We start from the raw sequence: 23,706 nt of genomic DNA on the forward strand, positions 1-23,706 counted from the left end.
CGTGAAAGGTGATGAGTTCTGAATTCCCAGGATGAGCCGTACCAACCTGGAGAGAGAAAGGCAAAGTCACACATGTGCACCCTGTCCTGGTGTTTGCATGCACAGGTAGCCACTGTCCCCTGCTCCGGGGGAGTGTGTGGCAGGAGGAGCAACGTCATGGCGTCAGGCCTCCTGGCCAAACAACTCTGCAAAGGGGAAGCCCAAAGATTTAAGACAATAAATGGCAGCAGGGTTGGTTTGGCCAACCATGAGTATTGTTGGCCTCCTTTTTTTTTTTTTTTAATCAATGAATTGATTCACGTGAGAGGTCAAGCTAGTGATGTACCTAGCCATGAAGCTGGGATGCCATTAGTTTGGCTACTGCGTATGGCCAGGAATGAGCATAATGAACAGGAACTGAGGGTAGTGGTAATCAACAATGGGGGGGGGTATCATTAGGCTGGGAGGGCCTGGACATTGTCCATGTCTAAACTTTGTGCCTGGGGTCTGGAGTCCAAGCTGTTCCCAGTTCACTCCCAGATTCCTGCATTTCTTTACCTATTAGAACAGAGCCGCTTGCCACCATGCTTTTAATAGTCTGTCTTCACTTTTTTCGCAGTTGATATGTGAAATCAGAATGATCCCTCTGGTGCCAGGATTCCCCTAAGCTTTTGGGTGGAGGGTCACAGACTGCTCAGGGGTCACTGATAGAAGATGGGGGAAGGAAGGGAGGGGCTCTTTATGGGAAAACATTTCTAGGTTAAGGATGAAAGCCCCAGCGCCAAGCTGATATCTTGTGGTTTTGCTGGTAAAGTCCCTCCGCTCCAGGCATGAGCTGTAAATTGCGATGGTTGGGAAGGGGCTGTATTTCAAAGGGGTTTGCGCAATGCTGGATGTGAAAGGAAGCATTTCTCTTTCAAGTGTCCATTTTGAGAGCTGGTCAGGAATGTCGCTGGCCCAGCCCCCGTGGTGTCCAGCAGCATGAAATAAAAACACTCTGCAAACGTGCTCTGATCTCCTCTTTGGCCTCTTTTAAATAACGTCTAGACCCCCACAGGCCATGTTTACTAAAAAGGGTCCTAGTCCAGGTCATGGTCATTGCAGTCGCATTTTTACAATACTCTCAAGCATGTCAAGTGCTGTCCCATGGTTGGTCCATTAGAAACCTGGAATTGTTATCTGGGGGGCCCTCTGGGCACGAACTCAGTCTCCCCTTCTGTACCATAGGAGGTGGGATGCAGCCATCGCTCCGGAGGGTTCCTCCAACACTGATGTTTTATGTTTCTGTTCAGTCCATCAGTGTAAACATGACCTGGCGTGCTGTTGTCCTCGCATAGATCCGGGCCCCTTGGTCGCCTTACACAGGTGGGTCCTGTCCTCTGCCTTCCAGGCCAGAGTTCCCAGGCCCTGGGCTGCAGACCTGGGTGCCTCAAAGTTTAGACATGGACAATGTCTAGGCAAACACACCGCCAAGCTGCATCATTTTAGAGCCTTTGATCCAAGCCTTCTCACCACCTCACAGGCATCAATTATGAACCCACTTTAAGGAATCTTAAAGATTTTAATTAATTTCTTTAAGGAATCTTTCTAAATTGTCATTTGCAAGGTCCTGAGAACAGAGGCCATCCCTGCGTAGTTCACCCCTGTGTCCCCAGGGCCTAGTGGAGTACTTAGCATTCAGTAAGTACTCAGTTAATATCTGTTGAATGAGCGAGAGAATGATTACGCACAGTTCCATGACTGATGTTTGTGCATAGAGGCCCACCTTCCTGGGTTTCCCCACAGAAATGGGATTCTCCCAATACTGCTGAGACCTCAGGGACAGTGCCACTGACTACCTGGGTGGCCAGTCACGTGCCTGATCCCCTGGGTCACAGTGCCTGCACCTGCTGCCTGGTGGTCAGGGGAAGTGAGTAACAGTTCCCGATCTGTCAGTGCTGTGACCTTGAACAAGTCAGTGAGCTCGTCTGAGTCAGTTTGCCTCCTCATTATAAAAGAGGGAGAGAACGCTGCCTCTCAGGTGGTGTGCTGTGTGGTAATATCACAACGGGGAAAGGACAGCACGTGGTCAGTTAGAGATCTTAGCCCAGAGTTCCCAATGCAAAGAGCATTGACTGAATTGCTTATTTTCTTGTCTATATTTTTAAGATGTCTATTTCCCCCTATCATACTGCTCCAAGCATGAATCTAATATGGTTACGATAACAAAAGACACGGTTTTTTTATTGCGCTAAAGAAACACCGTGTACCCTTAGAAGACCCTGTATGTTTCATTGCCACAGTCTGTTATCTAGAAGCTTCTGGTCACTTAAGGGTCTATATGTAAGTGATACAAGACACCAAAGAGGACACTGATGGGTAGAAAGGGCTCAAGACAAAGACCGATCATCTCTGAGTTGCTTTCTGTGCCAAAGCCTGCTCTTTATGACAGAGACCATATGCTACTTACTGGCATCTTGCAGTGTGGCCGGGCTGGTATGGGGAAGACAGCCTGTGGGAAGTGAGGACAAGAGAAGTGAGGCCATGGGGACATCTGACTTGGGCTTAGGTCAGTTTGGTGCCCATTCCCCCATGAAGGTCTCTCCCCCACCCCGCCCCCACTTACTCCTTTGATGTTAATCACTGCTCCCGGCGGTCCAGGGGGGCCTGGAGGACCAGGTACGCCAGGTGGGCCCTGAGGAAGAAAGGCCATTCCTGAGTTCAGGTTGTTGTGAGTGCAGAGGCAGCTGCAGGATACTTTCCCCAGGTTTGGGGGACACAATGAGGAAAGGAGGACCCTCTAAAGCCAACTAATTTCTCCCGTGGATAAGCCAGTCCCATCTACAGAGCACGTCTACATAGCTGACCTCATTGCATCTTCACAACAACCCATGGGGAAGATAGCAGAGCAATAAGTATTATCTCTGGTTTACAGATGGATGATGAGGTCCAGAGAGGGGAAGTGACCTGCTCAAGGCCACATAGCAACTTATGGCAGAACTGAGATTGGAACCCAGATTCTGACTCCAAGAGCCATGCTCAGCTGATAGAGTCCACCACCTCTCTATCAGCACATCCCTAGTGTGGAGGGGCAAGTGAGGTGAGGGGGTGTTGGGGGGAGAGGGTGGTCCTTCACTTGCTATGGTACCCCAGAGAGTGCCTCATAAATGCAAAAATAAATGCAAAGCTCTTGCTGGGTAGCACAGTTATTTTCAAAGCCAGGTCATCCTGGCCTGAACACCATGCAGTGTTTGCTCCTCTAAGCCTGGATCCCAAGCAGGATGTCCCAGCAGGAGGGGCGAGGCTCCGACCCAGGCATGAGGCATCTAGCCCACTCTGAAGCTGCACGGATCATCCTAAGGGCAGGCATCAGTGTCTGCTTTTCCTAGTAGCCCCAGCAGGCTTGATGGCTATGCGCTACTTCCCCAGTGATTCAGTAAAGTTGTTTGTCTGGGTTTCTGGACATACAAAGCAGAGGCAGTGTGGTGCAAATAGAAGCAGCAACGGACTTAGAGCTGCATTTGCACCTTAGCTCGGTGACCTTCAGTGAGTCACTTAACTTCTACAGGCCCCTGTTTCCTCTTGTGCAAAACAAGGACCCCACCTAGTGTCTCTTAGGATAGTTATTACCAAGACTGAGATAATATCCTTAAGAGGACATGTTACAGTGTCTGGTACATAGTAGGTGCTCAATAAACTTTGGCTTCCTTATTCCAGACCCTTGTTCCCTGCTGATGCCCCCAATGTCTGCCATCCTGTGAGCCCCACCTAAGTAGCTGATCTACCTTTGTTATTCTCTCACAAGCATTTACGGAGGCCTTAGTGATGTGCAAAGCCCCTGGGACCAGGTAGCACCCAAATCAGAAGACCTGGGATTTGAAACCAGCTTTCCTGAGCATGCGCACATGGCGGTCTCCCACCTCCCTCTGGGGTCTGGATGAGGAAGCTTATGCTCCATTTCACTAAGGGGCTTTGGTGGGAGGAACCCTGAGAGTGAGCTGGAGGACAGAGTTGGGCTGGAGGACGTTTGGAAGTGGCAGTGGAGGAAGAAGAAAAACATTCCTGAACATTATATCCACAAGCCTTGCTCACTGGACCTGACACCCTCTCCTCTGGACACTGGCCTTGGGGCTCTGTCCCCAGGGTGGTGTGGGGCTGGAGCCAGGGCTGTGGCACTCACCGGCATCATGACGCCTCGGTCTCCTTTGGCACCCTTGAAGCCATTCAGTCCTGGGCGACCCTGAAACCCACAGAAGATGCCTTAGTAAAACCACTGCCCACCGGCCAGCCTGGCCCACGTGTCCTCTCTCGCGTCCAGTCCAAGGAACACCAACACCTACAGGTCGTCCGGGGAGGCCAAATTCTCCTTTGTGTCCTGGCGGTCCTTTGGGCCCCTAGAGGCAAAACAAATACCAACCAGATCAGAAAAGAACAGAAACTCAAGGGCCAGGGAGATGGGGGGCACCCCACCTGCCATTGTGGGCAGTGGTGACGGTGAACCACCGACGGGAGGAAGGAGGGCAAGGAGCAAGTATGAGCTCCTTGTCTCCCAGCCTCTCTGTGCTCAGCTGGAAGCACATGCTCAACCCACCACCGCCCCACACCCTCCTGTAAGCTCTAACCCAACTCTCTCAGTCAGGCTAATGAAGGAACCCAGGTAGCCAGACGCTGGCCAGCTCAGAACACGGACCTTTGCCCTACATCTTATGTCCCAGGGCTCTCCATGGCCCCCATTGGAATAATGCAGCCCTGCCTCACCCCTCATTGCAGCCCGTCCTGATAACCTGCTCCAGCACCTGGTTTCTTCCTTGTTCCTACCTGTCCCTAAGGACCTGAACCTTGGCCTGGCACCCCAATTCTCCTGCACCCCATTTATTCCAGGGCTGGCTTTCTATGTCCACATGCTTCCAGAGCCACCGCCCTGTTCTAACCTCCTGCAGGAACCTTCAGGCCTTCTGACATACGGGGTGCCCGCAATGCACCACCTCTTCCCAGAACAAGCTCTACCTCCAGGCCACGCCTTCCCACTCCTGTAGCCAGTTTGCCCTGTCTCCCAGGAGAATGACTGGCTTAAGCCTGGGGCCCATCTTCCTGGGGCCCATCTTAACATAGATAGTCATGCCCTGGAAAATAGCAATTAAAGACTGAGTTGAAACAGGTCCTGTGTGTAAAGCACCCGGCCCAGGTTACCCTTAGGGAAAGAAAAGCAAGGACAGAGGAGTTAACAAGACACGGGACACCAGGTGGTATGTTCTAGGGCAGAGCTCCTCAAACGTCACTGTGCATCGGTGTCACCTGGGATCTTATGGAAATGCAGATCCTGTAGGTCTGGGGTGGGGCCTGAAGCTCTGAATTTCTACCGAGCTCCCAGCTGATCCATGGGCCATGAGTAACAGGGCTCTAGTGAGTTTGTAAGGGAACTCTAAGCTACACTAGTCACAAGGGCCACAGCTGGCCCACGTGGCACCTTTATGCAAGTTAGAAGAAGAAGGTGCCCCCTTACTGTCTGTACTTGGCAAGCTGTGCATAAGCTGGACTTGGTGGGAACAACTTCCTTGGTCACCTGCTGCAGACTGTGGCCAGCATTGCTAACTATAGGTGTTTCCCATAGTATTGGATGTTAGTTAAGTGGTTAATCAGTAACACATGACTCTCCCAGTCTGCCTTAGCCTTTAGCTACCCCTCTCCAAAGCATCCGTTCTGCCTGGTGTAAGGGACCAAGGCCTCAGAAGGTCCTGTGAAGAAATGCACTGTGGATGTTATGAGCTATTCATCAAGGATATATGTCTGTTAGAACAATGCAGGTCCTTTCTCCCCAGGCCTCAGATCCAGCTTCAACTAAAAAAACCAGCCTAAAAGGTCTCAGAAGAATGAAGGTGTTTATTGAAGGTAGTGGGGTGTAGTGGCCAAAACCTGGATTCAGAGTCCAGCAGGCTGGGTTCAGATCCCTGTGATGCCACTTACAAGCTGTGTGACAACGGGCAAGTGACTTAACCTCTTTCACCTCCATTTCCTGGTCTATAAATTGGGGATTCTGATAATCACCTCTGAAGGCGGTGAGGATGAAATGAATGAGCTGTGTGAAGTATCAGTGCAGCATCTGACACATAGTGGATGTTCTACACCTGAATTTTCTTCGTTTTTTTTTTGGAGGAAAAAAGATAGGGACGTTTAGGGTTCATCTTGGGGAACTGGTTGCTTAAAAACTGTTCAGCAGCCCAATGGATTATAGATTCCTGGAGAAGTAAGGCAAGAAAGGCGTTACCCTGTCCTCTAGTACTAACTCAATACTCTCCCCTACAGATGGGAAAAGGGAAGCCCAGAGAAGAGGACTTGCTCAAGGCCTCACAGCAAATGAGCAGCAGATCCATGTCCAGAACTCACAACGCCCAAAGCGACTTTCTGGGTTCCTTTGGGGGGTTCCCTGGGCAGTGGCAATCTTTAGCTGGCAAGACCTGCAACGTAATCATGAGTGCTCACCACCATCTGGTTCTCCTCTCCTTCCTGGACACACGGCTAAGCCACATTTCTGAGGCCCCACCCACCCAGACAACTGGGCTCTGGCCAGTAGAATGTGCTAGACGTGATGTTCCTCATCTTCCATGAGCTCTTTCCACCTCCTCAGCCTTGGCCTACCAGCTGGAATATGTCAGTGTGGCCCTGAATCCACAAGATAGCAGAGTCCCAGACTACAAGCATTCTGGGTCCCTGAGTCAGTTCTTGGAGGGAACATGCCCAACTAGGAGCAACCACAGTGGACTTCATGCTGCTGTTGTGTTAAGCAACTGAGATTTTTATTTAATTGCAATCAGCCTACCCTAACACACACACACACACACACACACACACATTGTCACATCCTTTTTATTTTCACAACTGGGACAACTCAGTCTAATTAAACTAAAGTACGAGAATTGCCTCAAACCCCAGTCCAGACCCAGCTGAGAGACACTCTGGCTTACCATTGGTCCTGGGGCTCCGTGGACTCCAGGTTCACCCTGAAACAGGGAGACACAGACTAGTCACCCAGAGGAACATAGTTTGCGGCAGAAACAGAGAAGGGATACCAAAGAGGATGTGTGCTTTCTGGTGACATAATTACCTTTTCCCCCCTCAGCCTTTCCAGAGGAATGTCCCCTGTCAGGATGGCGCCCGGCTCTCCCTTCTCACCCTGCAATTCAGAGAACATTTCAATGAAGTTGGACTCCTCCTCGCTGCCTTATCCAGAGGTTCCCCAAGGCCTCTCAGTCCCACAGCCATGACTTCTGTTGCCTTCATCCCAGCTCTCCAACTCCACTGCTTGGCTCAGACACGACCCTCACTAGAGTGCTGTAATGGCCTCCTAAGCGACTGAACGTCCTCTGCTCTATTCCCTCCCCTCCATGTACTCTCCCAGGCTGGGACGCTGCCAACCGTCCAGGGCTCACAGACCGACATCCTCACTCTCCAGCAACCAGCCCAACAAGGTCCTCCCCACCTCTTGCTGCACGGCATCCCCGGGAACCTCTGACTCCTAATGTATTTGGTGGCTTGCTTTCCTAACAACTTGACTCGAGATCTGTTCCCATCAAGAATCCTTATTCCTGTTAAAACTTCTGAAATTGGGAAGGAGATGAAGGTATGAACACCAGAGGCCTCTCTCAACAAAAGGCCCTGTGTCTCCATGGGGAACTTTGCCTCCAAACTCAGGCTCCTGTGCAACTGGACCAGGCAAAGTTTCTCAGTTGTTAGGAAACAGGGGAGGTGGCAGGAACACAGGGTCCTGCCCTCAGCAGAGCCATCTACTAAACCAGAAGGCTTCCAAGAAGGTATGTGTCCCGAGCAAAGGCCAGGGAGAGAAACCTTCTTTATCACTCCGAGGCTTCGGCCCCAGATTCCCACACTGGCCCCTGGGGAGCTGGGCTGACTACGTTCAACTCTCCCTCCAATGGGCCAGAAGCAGCCAAAGCAAGCAGAGCAGCCTCTTCTCTCCGTCCCCCAAGCCCACACCTGACATTAGGGTCTTACCACTCCGCAGGTGAGGAAAGGCAGTCCTGAGCACGCCAGCAGCAAGAAGAAGCAAGTACAAAAGCATTAGAGGCAGAGCAGGAGAAAGCGAGTGTTCTGTTAGGACTGGAGCAGAGCCGCCTGGGTGTCCAAGGTGGCAGGGGTTAGGGGAGGGTCCCTCTAGATCCATCTGACCTTATCACATAGAAAACGGAGTGTTTGAAGCAAGAGCTGCTCTTCCTTGACCAGGCCCCTTCCCAAGCCAGAGCTGCCCTGGACCCATCCCATCTCCATAGCCCCTGGCAGCACAATATCCCAAGACTTCACCCCAGGTGGCACCGAACTTAGACTCCATTCCCTGCACACTGAACTCTCCACCTCCTGGAATTATGGTCCAACAGACACTGGAGGCTCCTCCTTGGGGCTGGTGTGGAATGGTGGGGGGAAGGAAGAAAGAGAGAAGCCTAACACTTCCTAGCCATCCCTCCTCGTAGAGACACCCCACCTCAACTCCCCAAGGAAGGCTCAGGGGTTGCTCCCACTGGCTTTGCACGGACCTCCATTACAGCAATGACCACACTTTCTATTGGCTCTTTGCATGTCTATTCCTCTTATCTTATTTCTATAGCCCTAGTGCTCCTTACAGGAATCTGGCTGGAATGGATAGAAGATGGACAAGTTCATAAATGGATGGATGAATAAATGCATTGACCCCAGTCTTTGCAGTCTGTTTATGGATGTCACTTCCACCCTTATCTATAAACACCAACTGGGAAGCTAATTCTCAGAGGCACATGTACAGGGTACAAAGGCCAGTGCAGTACTCTGGAAATTCCCAGGACATGTTCTGCATATCAATATTTATTCCAAAGATTCTGGACCAAGACTGTCATTCATTATACATGCTTTCATCCAACAAGTCTTTTGAGTGCCATTTGTATACCAGGCCCTGTGCTAAGAACTGGAGCTACAGAAAAAGAACTGGCTGACGTCTGCCCTTAGGGAACGCACACTCTCATGGGGGTGCCCACCAGGCAGTTAGACAAAGCACAGCACATGTGATGACACATTCAAGGGAGTGTTGGTTGAGTCTTTTTCCAAACTCGGATGAAAATCAATTTCTCCACCCACAACCCACCTTCACTCTGGAGAAACCTTGAGATTACGAAAGTTAACAGCTGGAAGAGTGATAGCTAACAGATATGGATTTTCTTTTGGGCGTGATGAAAATGTTCTGAAATTAGGTAGTGGTGATGGTTGCACAACCTTGTGAATATACTAAAACAATGAATTTTACAATGTAAAGGGGTGGATTCTATGGTATGTGAATTATATCTCAAATTTTAAAAAATGATGTTACCTTCAGCCAATTTGAAATGTTTAGTAAATTCTGGAGCATGACCCCACCCAGACACCTGGGCCCCTCTTACCTGTTCTCCTTTGAGTCCTGGAAATCCAGGCACACCGGTGTCACCTTTTGGTCCTCTAGGGCCCTAGAAGGAATCATTGAAGGGTATTTTGTTGTTTGTTAAAATTGAAGAGCTTTATCCAAATGGAAGTTTTTTTGTTTTTTTCAAAAAGTAGAACAATAGAGAGTGCCATTCTCCTGGTAGATATGAATCATGGTATTTTCTTGATTTTAAGTGGTCTAGAAATTGTGGTCTGGTGGAAAGAAGACAGCACTGAGCGTTAGGAGGCCCGGCGGCCCTATGCCTCTTTGAACGTTGGGTTTCTCCAAGGGGCACTATGGAAACTGCCCGGTCCTGCTGCCTCTGCCTCCGCATGGGTCCTCCAGGCCATCCTGCAGCCCACCTCTCCCCTCCATTCAGCTTCCATGACTCCCCTCCCTGCTCTGGCTCCCTATTACCTGTGGGATGGTATCTAGAAATCTTAGCTTGATACCCAAACCCATCCCAGCCAGCCTCAGAATCTGGTCTTTCACTCCCCACCATACCACCGGGAGTGAGCCTTTCCCCTCACCCTCTCCACACTCCCTGCTGCCTTTGCACTTCTGCCCATGCCATTCCTCCTGCATGAATGCCCATCTACCCCTTTGTAGAGCCAAATGCTGCACACCCAACGGTGACATCTTCCCAACTCCAGCAGACACTTACTATCTGTGACAATAACTCATTTAACCAGACATCTGCCCCCAAAGACCTTTCAGCACTATTGCTATTTGGCTTTTCACAAGTCCCTGTCTTGTCTTCTGCGTTAAAGGGTGAGATACCCTGTAGAACACTTTCTACACAGAAATGCACTTTCACCTTCCGTGGTGGAAGCCCCCGAGTGTGGGGCACATAGATTTAATTACTGGATGTCTAGTCTATGCTGCCCCTCTCCCAGCCCCCATTGCCACCATCCTCTCTGTAGGAACTTTATCTACTGTATCGACTTGAAATGCTTGGCTTGCATAGGAAGTCAACACGCGTAGGAAGCCAACCACTGGCTGGCCCTTGGGTAGAGAGAGATGAGTGACCCAACCCTCCATAAGGTAGTTACAGTGCCGTCGAGGAAAAAAGACAAGGACACAAATAACTGTTACTCAAGGCAGAAAAGGACCACAGCAAAGGTGAAAATAAAGCCCCATGGGGCTGACCAGAGTGGAGGGTCACTCAGGTGGGGGCCAACAAGGAAAGGTTACATGAACAAGATGGCACTAGAGCTTGGTCATGCAGATGGAGAAGAGCATTCCCAGTGGAAGGAACAGAATGAGTGCAGCCATGGGGCACAGAGGAAAGACAGTTACTGTGGTACTTACTGGAAACCCTGGCAGCCCAGGATTGCCGTCCGGGCCCTGTGACACAACAAAGACAAAGCAGGTGGTTTAGGGGCAGCATTTCTAGAGCCAGCAGGAGCACTGCATCTCTGGGGCCCACCCCCTCTCAGCACCTTCCAAAGACTTATGCATGTTCCCGCACAGTGGGGCTCACGATCCATTTTGCAGAAGAGGATGCTGAGGCCCAGGAGAGAATGGAACTGGTCAGTCACACAGCTGGTCAGTGGCAGAGCCAGGAACTGTGCACAGGTGCCCAGAGCCCCCGCCCCCCAGAGCCAGAACTGTCTGCACTGTAGGTGGCTGCCTCCTCCTCCATGAAATTGCTCAGCGTCTGAAAACTCTGGGGCGATGAATGCTTCCCTGGACTTCGACGAACACTCTCAGAAAATAGGTTCCTAAACTGAGGAATGGGGCCAAAGGGTGTTCTGGGCTGTGTGAGGGTGGAAGTGGGGGCATGTGGGCGAGACTCAGGTCTTTTCCCAGGTAGGAGTGAGAATTTTAAAGGACCAGTCGTTTGAAAGGCCCTGGGACGCAGTGAGTTTGTGGTTCTCCACATGGGGCCAGGACTCTTCTTCCTGCCAGCCCAGATACCCACATACCTATTAAAGGCAGAATATATAGACACACACACACACACACACACACACACACACAGAGAGCAACACGTTTATCAATATACTGTATACACAGCGGGGTCGAAAAGCATGAGGGCACTGGTTGGGACTTGAATCTTCCCAGGGAGGGAATTGCCCTGAGCAGGAAAATCCTGACCCTCCATTAGGGATGAAGGGCCCCTGTGGGTCTGGACTTGCTGAAAAGGAGAAGGGCTGGGAAGGAAGGCGGGTTCTAGGGGTGGGGGCAGGGCAATGCAGGCAGACAAGGCCCATCTTAGAATGGAGATGCCGAATCTTCAATTTTAGTCTGTGTTTTGTTTTAGTATCAACTCACTAACACCTAAACCTCCAATAGTTTGGGGAAAACCAAGACCTCTGTGAACTGACTTTTGCTTGTTAGCTCGTTTGCTTTAGGGCTTGATTATTGGGGTGCTCTGGGTGATTTTAGTAGAAATCAAGGAAAGGAGGCCCCATTGGATATAGCACAGAAGAGATAACACAATGATCTGCTAGCAGCAGGAGATACCAGCTCTAGAGGAACCTCTCAGATGTTTGCAGCGGGCACTGAATGGTGGGGTTCAGGCCACCCTCACTGGGGACTGCAGGAGTGGGTGGCCCAACAGACATCTGGACTGCACAGCTGTGGAAGTATAAGCCTCAATCTCCATGTCAGCTACACAGAGTGCCACAGTTTGCAAAGCAGTTTCATATCCACAGCCTCTTATAAGCTGCCCCCAAACTAGTGAGGTGTTCTCAGAGAAAGACTCCGAGTGGTGTGTAGCAGAGATGGGCTGGGACCCCAAGGCTTCTACGGCTAGAGCTCTCCCCTCTCTCCCCAGCTGTCATGAGCAGATGTGGAAGATGCAATGGGATTCATTGCACAGGCTGCGGGAGGAGGCTTCCTTCCTCTCAAGTCCTATTGTGCCGTGGACCGAGCCTGTGGACTTGCAGAAAAATAATGTCGCTTCTTTGTGTGTCCCTGGTGTCTCAAATGGGCCTAGAACGGAAGCAAGTCATGTTCTCTCCTCTTGTGCCAGTTTGCCCATTAGCACAGATAGGTTTCTCTAATCTCTTCCTGTTCCGTGAAATGAGATCACGTAAATAAAAGCAGGCCAAAAGCGCTTCCACAGATGTCAATCGAGTTATTACCGATGATTCTCTGATTTCCATCGCACACATTTGTGATGCACAGGACTGGAAGCTTCCTCTGCACTGGACAACACTCCCTGCATGATCCAACTAACGTGATAGCAACTTCTCAGAAATGCAAAGTTCTCTTTCCGCTCTACTTGGATATAGTCTAGCTCTGTGCAAACGGACCCGACCTAGTTTCAGCAGGGACCTCTGGGTGGGAACCTCACTCTAGGCAGCTGTGGATACATACCGGAGGCCCAGTGAGCTCGGGAATGTCGGAGAGATTCATGAATCCGTGGGTCATGTTGATCAAAGACTGAAAAGAGAAAAACCAGACAATGAGACAGAGGGTGGCACATGTTCCACCATGTTCCTGGCAGCGAGGCTTTAATTAAACTCAGCCAGCATGGCAGAACGCGGGCAGGCTGATGACACCCTAAACCCACTGCCAGTACACGCATGCCTCCCACTGCTTAAAAACAGCTCGGCGCTGCCTTATCACTTTCCTCTTTCAATCAATCTTAAGATTGCACAACACATGAATGCCTTCCCTCTTTCCAAATTTTATATATATATATATATATATATCTCCACAGAAATCTTGTAGTGTTGTTGGTGTGTATACTAGTATCTGTACGTGTGTGTGCATATGCGTGTGTCCATGTAGTTATTTTATTTTTTATTTTTTCAATTACAGTTGACATATACTATTATATAATTTTAGGTGTACAACATAGTGATTAGACATTTATGTAATTTACAAAGTGATCACCCCACTAAGTCTAGCACCCGCCTGGCACCATACATCGTTATTACAATGTTATTGACTGTGTTCCCCATGCTGCATTGCCACCTAGTTATTTTATATAATGGCATCAGGCTGTACGTATTCTCCTTCACCTTGCTTTTTTTTTTTTTTCTACTCAACCTTATAGCACAGAAATCTTCCCATGTGGCATTGGCATTGGGAGGTATAGGCATTTTTAGCTTTAACAGATTGCCTGCCTGTCTAAAGGAGTCATATAATTTACATTTCCACAAAAGCATGTGGGATTGTCTATTTCATCACACCCTTACCCACACTTGATATTTTAAATCATATATATAATACTTTTTTACTCTAGTCATCTTTTTTCTAATTATTTGGGATGTTCTGACTTTCTGTCGATTACCGTATAACATGATTTCTCTCAGAAGGGCCACGGTTTTTAACAAATGTGATATCCTAATAGTAAATGGACCGTGATCTGGTCCCAGCCCACAGCCCAGTCTTCTCTACAAATTTCCATCACTCTCTACCCGCTCCCATGCCTTGGACACACACACGTATTCCTATTCTGTGTTTTGCCTCATAGTGCCCCTGCCACCTGAATGCTGGAAGTCCTGTCCTCCATGCTTATGTAGTAAAATCATTCTTAGCTTTTAAATCCCTGCTCAAAGACACTTCCTCCAGAAAGTCTTCCTTGATTTATCATTTCCCAAACCATCCTTCCTCCCTTGTGTCCCCACTTATGTTCCTTTGCTTCTCTGTTACAGCCATTCTCGTGACTGCAAATGCTGCCAACCAGCAGACAGGGTTCTGGAAGCACCAGGTGAGAGAACAGTGGTTCCAGGGTAGAGACAGACAGGAGGTGCAGGGGCAGGCTGGCAGGGGGAACTCCCATGCCAGATGCCGGCCAGGTGCCCCTTGGGTAACCAGCAACCCTGAAGTTGTGGACAATCTTCTTTCCTTTAGCAAAGGCAGAAAATAGCCATGTTCTGACCTGGGTGATACTCACACTAGGCAAGACCTCGATGCGCCCTGGTGGTCCCCTGGGTCCAGGAGGTCCCACAGTGCTGGTGCCATCCATCCCTCTTTCACCCTGGATACAATAATGAGAGCGGAGAAACAATTCACTGTGCACGGATAATGCTCCCAGAACCAGGCGGGACAGTCCTCACACCCCACCTCAGAGCTGTGACCTCACCTTGAGCCCCGGGTCTCCTTTTTCTCCTTTGAGACCCTGGCAAAACAAAGAAACAAAGATCCTTGTGTTGTTGTTTTTTCTATTTACTTTGCTTACTCTCTATCTATCCTTGGATCTTGCCATCTCTCCATACACACTGACATGGATTTTGCCTCAGGCAAGGGGAGCAAAGGATGAGGGGCAAATTCCCCTCCCAGAGTCAGAAGGAATACCCCTCAGAGGGCGAGGAGACCAGAGTCCTCTCTTAGCACAGGAGGTGGAGGGTGGGGGTCTTCTTGACCCTGAGTCTCACAGCCGGCATCTGGAGGATGGGGAAAGTCAGACTTCCCCTGGACTGAGTGCTCAGCTCTAGGTCCCATGTGATAAAGATAATGAGGTTCCAAAGGTTGGTCCTCTTAACAGCAGGTATCGTAGCAGAAGATAGACAACACTTCCGGCCTCCCTGAGACTAGGTGCATCAGGGAGGGGCACCTTCAAGCACTGGCTTTGAAATGGGTCCAAGTGTGAGTATTGAATGGGGCAGCAAGGAGGCAATGAAGCAGAGATGCTGGATGGTGAAGGACTGGAGAGAGAGAGAGAGAGAGAGAGAGAGAGAGAGAGAGAGAGAGAGAGATTGATTCTCCACAGGATGTTTTGTGCAAAACTTCTGTACTGCTCCTCAAAGAAACACTCGGTAAAGAGCACCTAGGCTCCCATTGCACAGCTGGGAGCTGGAGGCACAGAGAGGGTGAGTTATTGAAAGTAGCAGAGCCAGTCCCCTCACTCCAGCATGACAGGCCTCGAAATGAGGTTTTCAAAAGCCAACCTTGCCCAGCCAGTGTGGCTCAATGGTTGAGCGTTGACCTGTGAACCAGGAGGTCACAGTTCGATTCCTGCTCAGGGCACATGCCTGGGCTGTGGGCTCGATCCCCAGTAGGGGGCGTGTTGGAGGCAACCAATCAACGATTCTCTCTCATCATTGATGTTTCTATCTCTCTCTCCCTCTCCCTTCCTCTCTGAAATCAGTAAAAATATATTTAAAAAGTAATTCAACCTACATTTGAAGCATTTGGTCCTGAGAGTCTGGGTTCATGCCATGGCCTGATGGTTCCAGAGCCTTCAGTATACTAAGGAAGGAAGAAGAATGAGAAATGCAGGCCCAATTCCTGAGCACCTGCTAGCGCCAGGTGTGGTTTTGGGAGCTGGAGCTTGGTGGGAATCAGCACAGCCCCTGCCCTCAAACCGGGGTCCCATCTACTGGTCTTCAATCTACTGCCCAGTAACCCTTAGGGCATATCGTTCTTCAACCAAAGATAGGGTGCAAGTACCTGAAATTCAGGTTCCATTGTACACTCAGGGCCTGGGGGCCCAGGGGGCCCAGGAGGCCCTGGGGGTCCCATGATCCCAGGAGTGCCAACTTGTCCATTTTTCCCTGGGCGTCCTGGTGAGCCTCTGTTGCCGGGGTCACCCTGTAGGGAAGAGGACAGGCTGACTACCCAGCCCTGGGTTATACACAGAAGGAAGGACACAGACCCTGAGTCAGAAAATCATTCTTCAAGCTTAATTAGGCTGATGAATCTGATGGTCACTGCTTAATGGTACAGAAATGGCTGTCGGGCTAATTGACATTGCGCCCGATAGGCAGAGGCACTCATGTGAGCACACGTGTGTGGAAGGGTGAGGAAGGAGAAACACTGCAGGTTATTCACTCCCCTCCAGCGCCAGCTGTCCTGTCCTCCCCTGTGGTCCCTCTGAGATGTTTCTCTCTGCCCCACGCACTGATGCTTTCAGTGCTCCAGCCCCACAGTCCGATCACAGTGAACCCAGAAAAAGGGAAGGAAGGAGGAAAAGTTTTTCTTTTTACCTTTTCACCAACTGAGCCATTAGGCCCTCTTGCTCCCTGAAAAACAAACAAACAAAACAGAGTCAACAGGTCAACTGATAACTGATATCTCTCTCATTAGGCGTGTTCAGAAGAGAATTTGGAACTATGGACTCTTAAGTCACAGGATATTAAAATGGGTCTCTTCCTCTCTTGGTTTGGGCTGATGTCTCAAAGCTGAGTGCATTATGAGAGTTGTCAGTTGCAGGCAAGTCATGCTGAAGGCTTGTGCGACCCATTGTTCAACGATTAGCTCATCACCTACCTCAAGAGTAAGAAGGAGTTGAAGTTTAACCACGGGAGCTCATAGAGGAAGAATTCCCATGGCGAGCTGTCGGTGCACTGGGTGGTGTCCCCCCCCCGCCCCCCCCCCAGGATGGAAGTAAAGGGGCACTTCCCCTGCTTGAAGTCATAGGAAGGGGCTTCGAGCAAGACCTTGCTATGTATTCACTAGACTTTTGGAGATATGTAAAAGGATGACTGACTCTCTTCTGGGAAAAAATCTAAAGACCAAAAGCTGCCTAAAATGGCCCCAGAAAAGGGGGGGGGGCGGGGGTGAGGTGTTGCACTAAGCAGGCTGCATGTCCACCCCCAGGAGACACTGTCCTACATTAGGGGACTGCATTTGGGGTTCTCTCTGGGGAATTATGAGGAAACCTCAAAAGCACCCTCAAGGGAAGGAGCCAGCAATTCAGGGCCACACAGAAGGCCCTGACACCTGATTATGATGTACTGCCCTTCTCCCCAGGCCTATCTCCCTGGGCTAGATTCCCTTTCTACACCCATTCCATAGAAATGGCGGAGTGGATCGTTCCAAAAGAGTCATGCTCAAAAATCAGATGGAGAGTCACATTGAATCTGAAACAGTGAAGAATGCCAAAGCGAAAACAGGTGGAAAGCCAAAGCCAGAGGTTCCAGTCATAGAGGGAAACCAGGGGAGAAAAGTATTGGGCAAAGTGGTGGTGGAAGCCAGGAGGAGGGGTGGCTCTGACAGGGACATGGTTGAAATTCTGGAGCAAGGCACAGCCAAGGAGCCCTGCCTATCTCCCCTCGCCTCCCACTCCCACTGCCAGTCCAAGAACAATAAGAGTTATTTCCTGGAACAAAAAGATAGGGCAGAGGCCCAGGGGCTAGGGAACCCTGAGAAGTCTAGGGGTACCCCAGACTCATAAGATCAGCTGTTGAGGTACCTGCCTGATGGCACATCCTACTCCTCCCATCCCCTTCCTGAAACCTGGATGTCCCAATCGTAGCTACTGCCTAACAACCTAACAATCTGTGAAAACACACACAGAAAACAGACCAAGAGGGAGTCCCATTTTGAAAACAAACCCACAAACACCATACATCTGAGGGAAGGCAACAACGCCAACAATGGAATGTATGCCTGAGGGAACAGAGTAAAGAACACAATCCAATCAGTACTTGAAGGATGTGATATATATTCTCAGGGAGAAAAGGGAGGATATTACAATCGTGAAACAAACTACTATGAAGTAAGAACAGTGGTTACGGAAAAGAATCAAGTAGAGATCTTGGAAATAAAAATATATAACTGTTGGAAGAAAGAACAGAACAATAAGAGTTATTTCAATAAGGTCAGAATAACAGGAGAGACACTCCTGGAGAGAGAACTACATAAAGAATCAGGTACAGAGGCTCTGCGTGTGGAGAGACAGTATTTGGGCCCATTCCACCAGCTCACAGATTCGGGGGCCACCACTTCGGAATATGAGCAGATCAGGTTGGGGATAGACGAGCTCTTCCTATTGGAATTTACACGAACAGGTAGAGTGAAAAGCGGGAGCCCCAAGGAAAAGGGTCAGCAAAGACCCCATACTCCCCAAACGGTGGTGGTAGAGCTGTACTTCGTTCCTCCCTGAGAGAACTGTGCCGCGAGGCTCTGCACTATCTTGGAATTCCAACCAGCACAACTGCAAGTCTAGTGGTGACGAGGAAGTATGGAGAGACCAGTTATACAACAGGAACCCCGGGACAGAACCAGGTGCAGGAAGGACTGCTGCATATGGCAAAAGCATGGTTTAGATTAGAATCATTATCATATCAGCTCATCATGGTGACGGGATTTGCTAAGGTCGTTACTAGACTTCCTCACACAGGAACATCAAAACAACGAATAAATTCATGGATTTTTAAAAAATTTTATCTGTTGTGGTTTCTGAGACAGCACAGCTTAGTGCCTGTGGGTGCCTGTTGGTTTTGCTCATGGTGTTTGTTATAACGATAACTTCAACACACTACAATGACAAGGGACTGTGGTTTATTTAGTTTCATGGAGGCCTTTTGTACCGAACATGGCTGATGCTGAAATAAGGTATAAAATGTGAACTCAGGCCAATAGTAGAATGTTTAATTGAAATATGCTGTTACAAGCTCTAAACCCATGACGGGACCCTAGTCCAGAGCTGCGGGCTGCTCAGGGTCTAGAGAAGGAAGTACCCTGCTCTTTATTATACAAGACTCGGAGAATTGCTCAGAGCCAAGTTGGGATTACGTGGCAAAAGGGAAGGTAATGATTTACTCACACTTCTCTTACATTGTGGGAAAGATAATGCAAACACTGACATTTCAGCAGCTCAGTGAGATTACTCAAGGCCACTTTCTCGGAGCTTCACGTTCCTCAGCAATTCTGGGCACTGAAGAAAATGTCAAAGGACAAACTCTTTTCTACCTGGATGTCCTGGTATCTTTGGAGACTGAAGAAGACAATGAATGATTCAGATTATGAAAGAAATGCCCTAGCCAGCTTTGCTCAGTGGATAGAGCATCAGCCCGAAGACTGAAGGGTCCCAGGTTCAATCCAGTCAAGGGCATGTACCTCAGTTCCAGGCTCAATCCCCAGTCCTGATAGTGGCATGTGGGGGAGGCAACCAATCGATCTGTCTCTCTCACATCGATGTTTCTCTCTCTCTCTCTGTCTCTCCCCCTCCCTTCCACTCTCTAAATTTCTAAAATATCACTGGAAAAAAAAATGTGCTCAGGTGAAGATTAACAACAACAAAACACAGATTATGAAAGAAGGGAAAGAATGACTCTGTTAATTGTAGGTAGATGCTGAAGACCCGGACAGCGCAAAAAAAGCAGAAAGGAATTTTCCAGTGGCCCATCTCCAGCAAGTTCTTCAGCATACTTTCCAGAAGCTTCTGTATCTGAGAAAGCAGGCTGCTCCTCATCTACTCCTTCCTGGGCTACAGATCTCAGAATCAGTTGATCTTAATTTGGAAAAAATAAATTAAGGAATACTCCTATCGTGGAAGTCAACATAGAATTATCTATTTGATAAATTCTTAACGACCATCCACATTTTGAGAACAACCCCACATTTGAAAATAATGATTATATATTATATTTTCTTCCGGCCCAATAAACTGGACCTTATTCTTTGGGGGAAAACCCCACTTCAGACAACTTGCCCTGCAAATGACAACAGAGGCCAATTTCCTCATAGCACGACGGAAGACCTTTCCCAGGTGTCCATGGGAGGCATTGCCTGGGCAAGAAATGAGTCCCTTGTCACTGGAGGTGTGCAAGCTGAAGAACAGATATTGTGGAGGCTCAAAGGTATCATTGGGCCCAGCTGGCATGGCTCAGTGGTTGAGTGTCGACCTGTGAACCAGGAGATACCGATTCGATTCCCAGTCAGGGCACATGCCTGGGTTGCAGGCTCGATCTCCAGTGGGATGTGTGCAGGAAGCAGCCTATCAATGATTCTCTCTCATCATTGATGTTTCTATTTCTCTTTCCCTCTCCCTTCCTCTCCTAAATCAATAAAGATATATATATATATATATATATATATATATATATATATAACTATATATATATATAACTATATATAACTATATATATAAATATATATAACTATATATATAACTATATATATATTATATATGTACATATATATAGTTAAAACTGTATCATTGGATCTTTTGTTTTGTTATATCCCTGAAATTATTCTTTTCTTTAGCATGATTTTATTATTTTACATCCAGACCATGCTCCTTGGTTTACCTTTTGTTTTTTTGGTGTTTTTTTTTTTAAGGTAAATGTCACGTGTAAGTTTCCCCTTGAGCTCTCCAGATGCAAATTTGCAAGTCCTTCTAGAGTTTGCTTCTGCTTTTACTTCACCAGGAAGCAGCATATGCATACACAGTGTGACAAAATTAGGACTCATAGCAAACTTCAGGGGGAAACGTGATTTGTCTTCAACAATTACATCTGAGCAAGCCTGCTGCTTCGGCACGGCTGCTTCCCTGAGCAGCTGCTGAGCCGCTGCGATGTGTGTGTGCGGGATGTATGTGTGCGGATACGGGCGTGGGTATTTTTAAGTGCCAGACGAGTGTGTGGGGGTGGGTGGGGGAAGCTGGTAAGAACAGGGAAGATGAGTGTAGGTCTGTGATGTTTCCTGCAAAATTTAATTTCTTATGAAAGAGTTGGTACATGTAAAATGAGTTCTATAAAGCTTGGCAATTATTTCTTTCTGCTTTTTTCTGAGAAATGAGCTTTCCACGAAAATCCAGTTACTGGTTGAATTAAAATAAACACACTTGAAAACTGACAGAAACTGGAAATTCAGCTCAGTGAGGATGGCTGTATCTAGCAGCCAGGTAGGGTATACAGAAGCCCGTGCCCCCCTCCCAGCTGGGAGAGACCCTCTCCCAAACCCCAGAAAAACTCAAGGCTGCGTCACTAGGAGGCTGATCTTACCTTTATGGTCCTCCTTTGTGGGACATGGCTGATCTCATCCACCAGCCTGGGAACTGGGGGAGCAGGAGCCCCACCACAGCGCAACTGGGGGCTTACAGAGACGGAAGAGAGTGAAGGCATGCAAGGCTCTGGGAATGGAATATGAAAATGGTGCCTGAAAGAAGTTGCACCCATTCATCAAAGGCTAACAAAGGCTGCGCTAGGTTTTAAGGATTCACAGACAATACTGGGATTCTGTCAGGGTGAAGGTAGGAGCGGACAGATAAGCTAACAGCGATAGTGTCATTGGCTAAGCAGGGTCTCAGCAGAATAAATACTGTGCAAATGGGACGTGGAGAAAGGAGGGGTGCTTTCTGCTGGGAAGAAATCTGGGAGAGCTTCCCAGAAGACCTATCTGAATGGGGCCTTGGAGAACGAGGGAGGGAAAGACACCTGAGACAGAGAAAACCATGTGCAAAGTCCAGGAGGCTGTGAGGGAAGAGCATTTCAGTAGGGTTGGCTGACCTGGAGGCCATCTGAGGGCTGGTGGGGGGTGGAGCTAGAAAGGCAGGTCGGGAAGGGCCTCGAGGGTCTGCACATAGTTACGGTTTTTTCCTGGGGGCAGTGGGGAGACAACGATATTATCTCCGGGGAGAGGGCAGTGACTGAGGGGAACCCACTGCAGAAAGTGGTCCGGGCAGGAGGGTGGGAGCTTGGGGCACCAGTGAGGAGCCTGATGCCGCAGTTGCATAAGGAGAGATGAATGTCAGGCCAGGATGGACAGAGGGGTGAGCGAAGTGGACATCAGATTGGCCGGTCCTGGCGCCGGACAGATCATGGCCGGAAAGGGAGAGGAAGGGAGTTAGAGTGGACTCTGTTTCTGAATCCATGTAACTGGCACCTGGTAGTGCCCTTCACTGAAGCTGGGGACATGCAGGAGTGGGCAGGGCAGATGCTGAGTTCAGGACTGGCATAAAGAGCCCCGGATGGAGAAAGCAGCAGAGAGGACCAGGAGGGGATTAGAGAGGGTCTTTCACAGAAGATGCAAGGTCAGCTTTAGAGGTCAGAGAGGGGCAGTGTGGGCCTGGTGGCTTCCATGTGTTAGACCCTCCCACCTTCCCCTTACCTTCTCCCCTTTTGTCCCTGGACGGCCGGAGGCTCCATCAAGTCCAGGCTGTCCCTTGGGGCCCTGGAGAACATCAGTGACAATCAGCCCACAACATCCTTGATCAGAATCAAATACAAAGGCTTCCTACATGAGGAGGCCAGGGTTGGGAGGACCCAGCAGGTGAGGCTGGTGCTCCAGGCCTGTGCCTGGTCTATGGCAGAATGCCTGTCCTGGCCAGCAGAGGCTGAGCACCTATGGACGAGGGTCCAGTTTCTGCTTCTGTGGAGGAACCAGGAGCAGGATGGGTACTAGATGGTCTCTGAGGGACTCCCATCCCAGGCTCAGCACTGACGTCCTATGACTCTAGGATTCCATGTGAGTCTGCGTTTCCTACACTGACTAAATAAAGTAGCAAAACACTGTGTAGGATGATGTTTTTCTTAGCTGCTGCTTCTTATGAGTCTTAGCAGTGACTTGCTGAGGATTTTTGTTTACAAACATTAGCTGGCTGCTCGCTCCCCGCTCCCCGCTCCCCGTGGTGAGCTTAGACAGCACTGGGTCTGGGGTCTGCGGTCTGCATGCCCCTCCCTGGCTGAAGGAAGACCTGTGGCCACAGGGAGGGGAGATGACTTCAGCAGCTCACCCGGGGCCCAGGTTCACCGGCAGCTCCGTTCTTTCCAGGAGATCCAGGGGGTCCCATGAAAACATCAGTTCCTGGTTTTCCTGGACTCCCAGGTAAGCCAGGTGGGCCCGGGGGGCCCGGGGGACCCTAAAAAATAGACAGTCTGTTAAGAAACATCAGAGGAGGGGATAAATATATACTGAGCATATATGTTCTCTCCATTCTCTCCCTTGCTTACAACCACCCTATGAGAAGACACTGGTGTTCCCACTCAGCAGTGAGGAAACTGAGGCTCAGTGAGATGATACAACTTGCTGAAAGGTCACACACAGAGCTAATTAGGAGAAGAGCTGGGATTTGAAGCCAGGTCTTTCTGCGCCCATTTTATCATGTTTTCTCCTCAGGTGTATGCACACAATAAAAACCCAATTCACTGGAATCCTCAGAGATGCTCTGTTAACTCACTTTTCTGATTAATCAAGAGGTCAGTCAAACACTGCCTGTTGTGCTAACTCTTGTTGTTAAAAAGCCTCCTGCAATGTGCTAGTCTCTTTAGCCTCTGTCTGGGTCGGCCGATCCCATCAGCCTGGAAGACCCAGTAGTGAATCCTAAACCCTTCCCACCCGGTCATGGCGAGTGGGCAGAGGGCAGAGTGGAGCCATCTGTGTGGGGGTTCAGCACAGGTGCTCCAAGGAAGAGACGGAGCTGAGGTTGAGGGCAGGGACAATGGTGTCAACTGTGGCTGTTGTAGGGAGGTGCTTCCTGGGGGGCAACTTAGGGACAGACCAGTGGGGGCCCAGCCTTGGGCAGGAGGCCAGAGAAGCAGGAAACCCCTGAGGGAGAGAAGAGTGGAGAGGAGGGAGGGGGTGGCCTCTGGGTTGGGAGGATGTCAAGAAGAGTCTGGAAGCCAAAGGGAGAAACGCTGCCCAGAGGAAAGGCCAGAAGGTCTCTGTAATGTACAGGGTGGGGT

At 49.4% G+C, this 23,706-nt stretch overlaps 1 protein-coding gene across 1 annotated transcript in view; it reads right to left on the reverse strand.

The window, feature by feature from the left end:
• Positions 1-23,706, reverse strand: part of COL15A1 (collagen type XV alpha 1 chain) — a 96,433-nt gene that overhangs the window by 15,012 nt on the left and 57,715 nt on the right. The window contains exons 13-29 of the mRNA XM_023760342.1: positions 22,758-22,883; positions 22,133-22,195; positions 16,282-16,317; positions 15,746-15,886; positions 15,476-15,544; positions 14,439-14,474; positions 14,250-14,333; positions 12,722-12,787; positions 10,706-10,741; positions 9,375-9,437; positions 7,061-7,129; positions 6,921-6,956; positions 4,299-4,352; positions 4,139-4,198; positions 2,585-2,653; positions 2,429-2,470; positions 1-46 (exon numbers count right to left, since the gene is read on the reverse strand). Coding sequence (XP_023616110.1) covers positions 1-46; positions 2,429-2,470; positions 2,585-2,653; positions 4,139-4,198; positions 4,299-4,352; positions 6,921-6,956; positions 7,061-7,129; positions 9,375-9,437; positions 10,706-10,741; positions 12,722-12,787; positions 14,250-14,333; positions 14,439-14,474; positions 15,476-15,544; positions 15,746-15,886; positions 16,282-16,317; positions 22,133-22,195; positions 22,758-22,883 — 1,096 coding nt within the window. The remainder of the gene's footprint in view (positions 47-2,428; positions 2,471-2,584; positions 2,654-4,138; positions 4,199-4,298; positions 4,353-6,920; positions 6,957-7,060; positions 7,130-9,374; positions 9,438-10,705; positions 10,742-12,721; positions 12,788-14,249; positions 14,334-14,438; positions 14,475-15,475; positions 15,545-15,745; positions 15,887-16,281; positions 16,318-22,132; positions 22,196-22,757; positions 22,884-23,706) is intronic.

The sequence above is a fragment of the Myotis lucifugus genome, unplaced genomic scaffold, assembly GCF_000147115.1.
Source record: "Myotis lucifugus unplaced genomic scaffold, Myoluc2.0 scaffold_180, whole genome shotgun sequence".
Classification (NCBI taxonomy): domain Eukaryota; kingdom Metazoa; phylum Chordata; class Mammalia; order Chiroptera; family Vespertilionidae; genus Myotis; species Myotis lucifugus.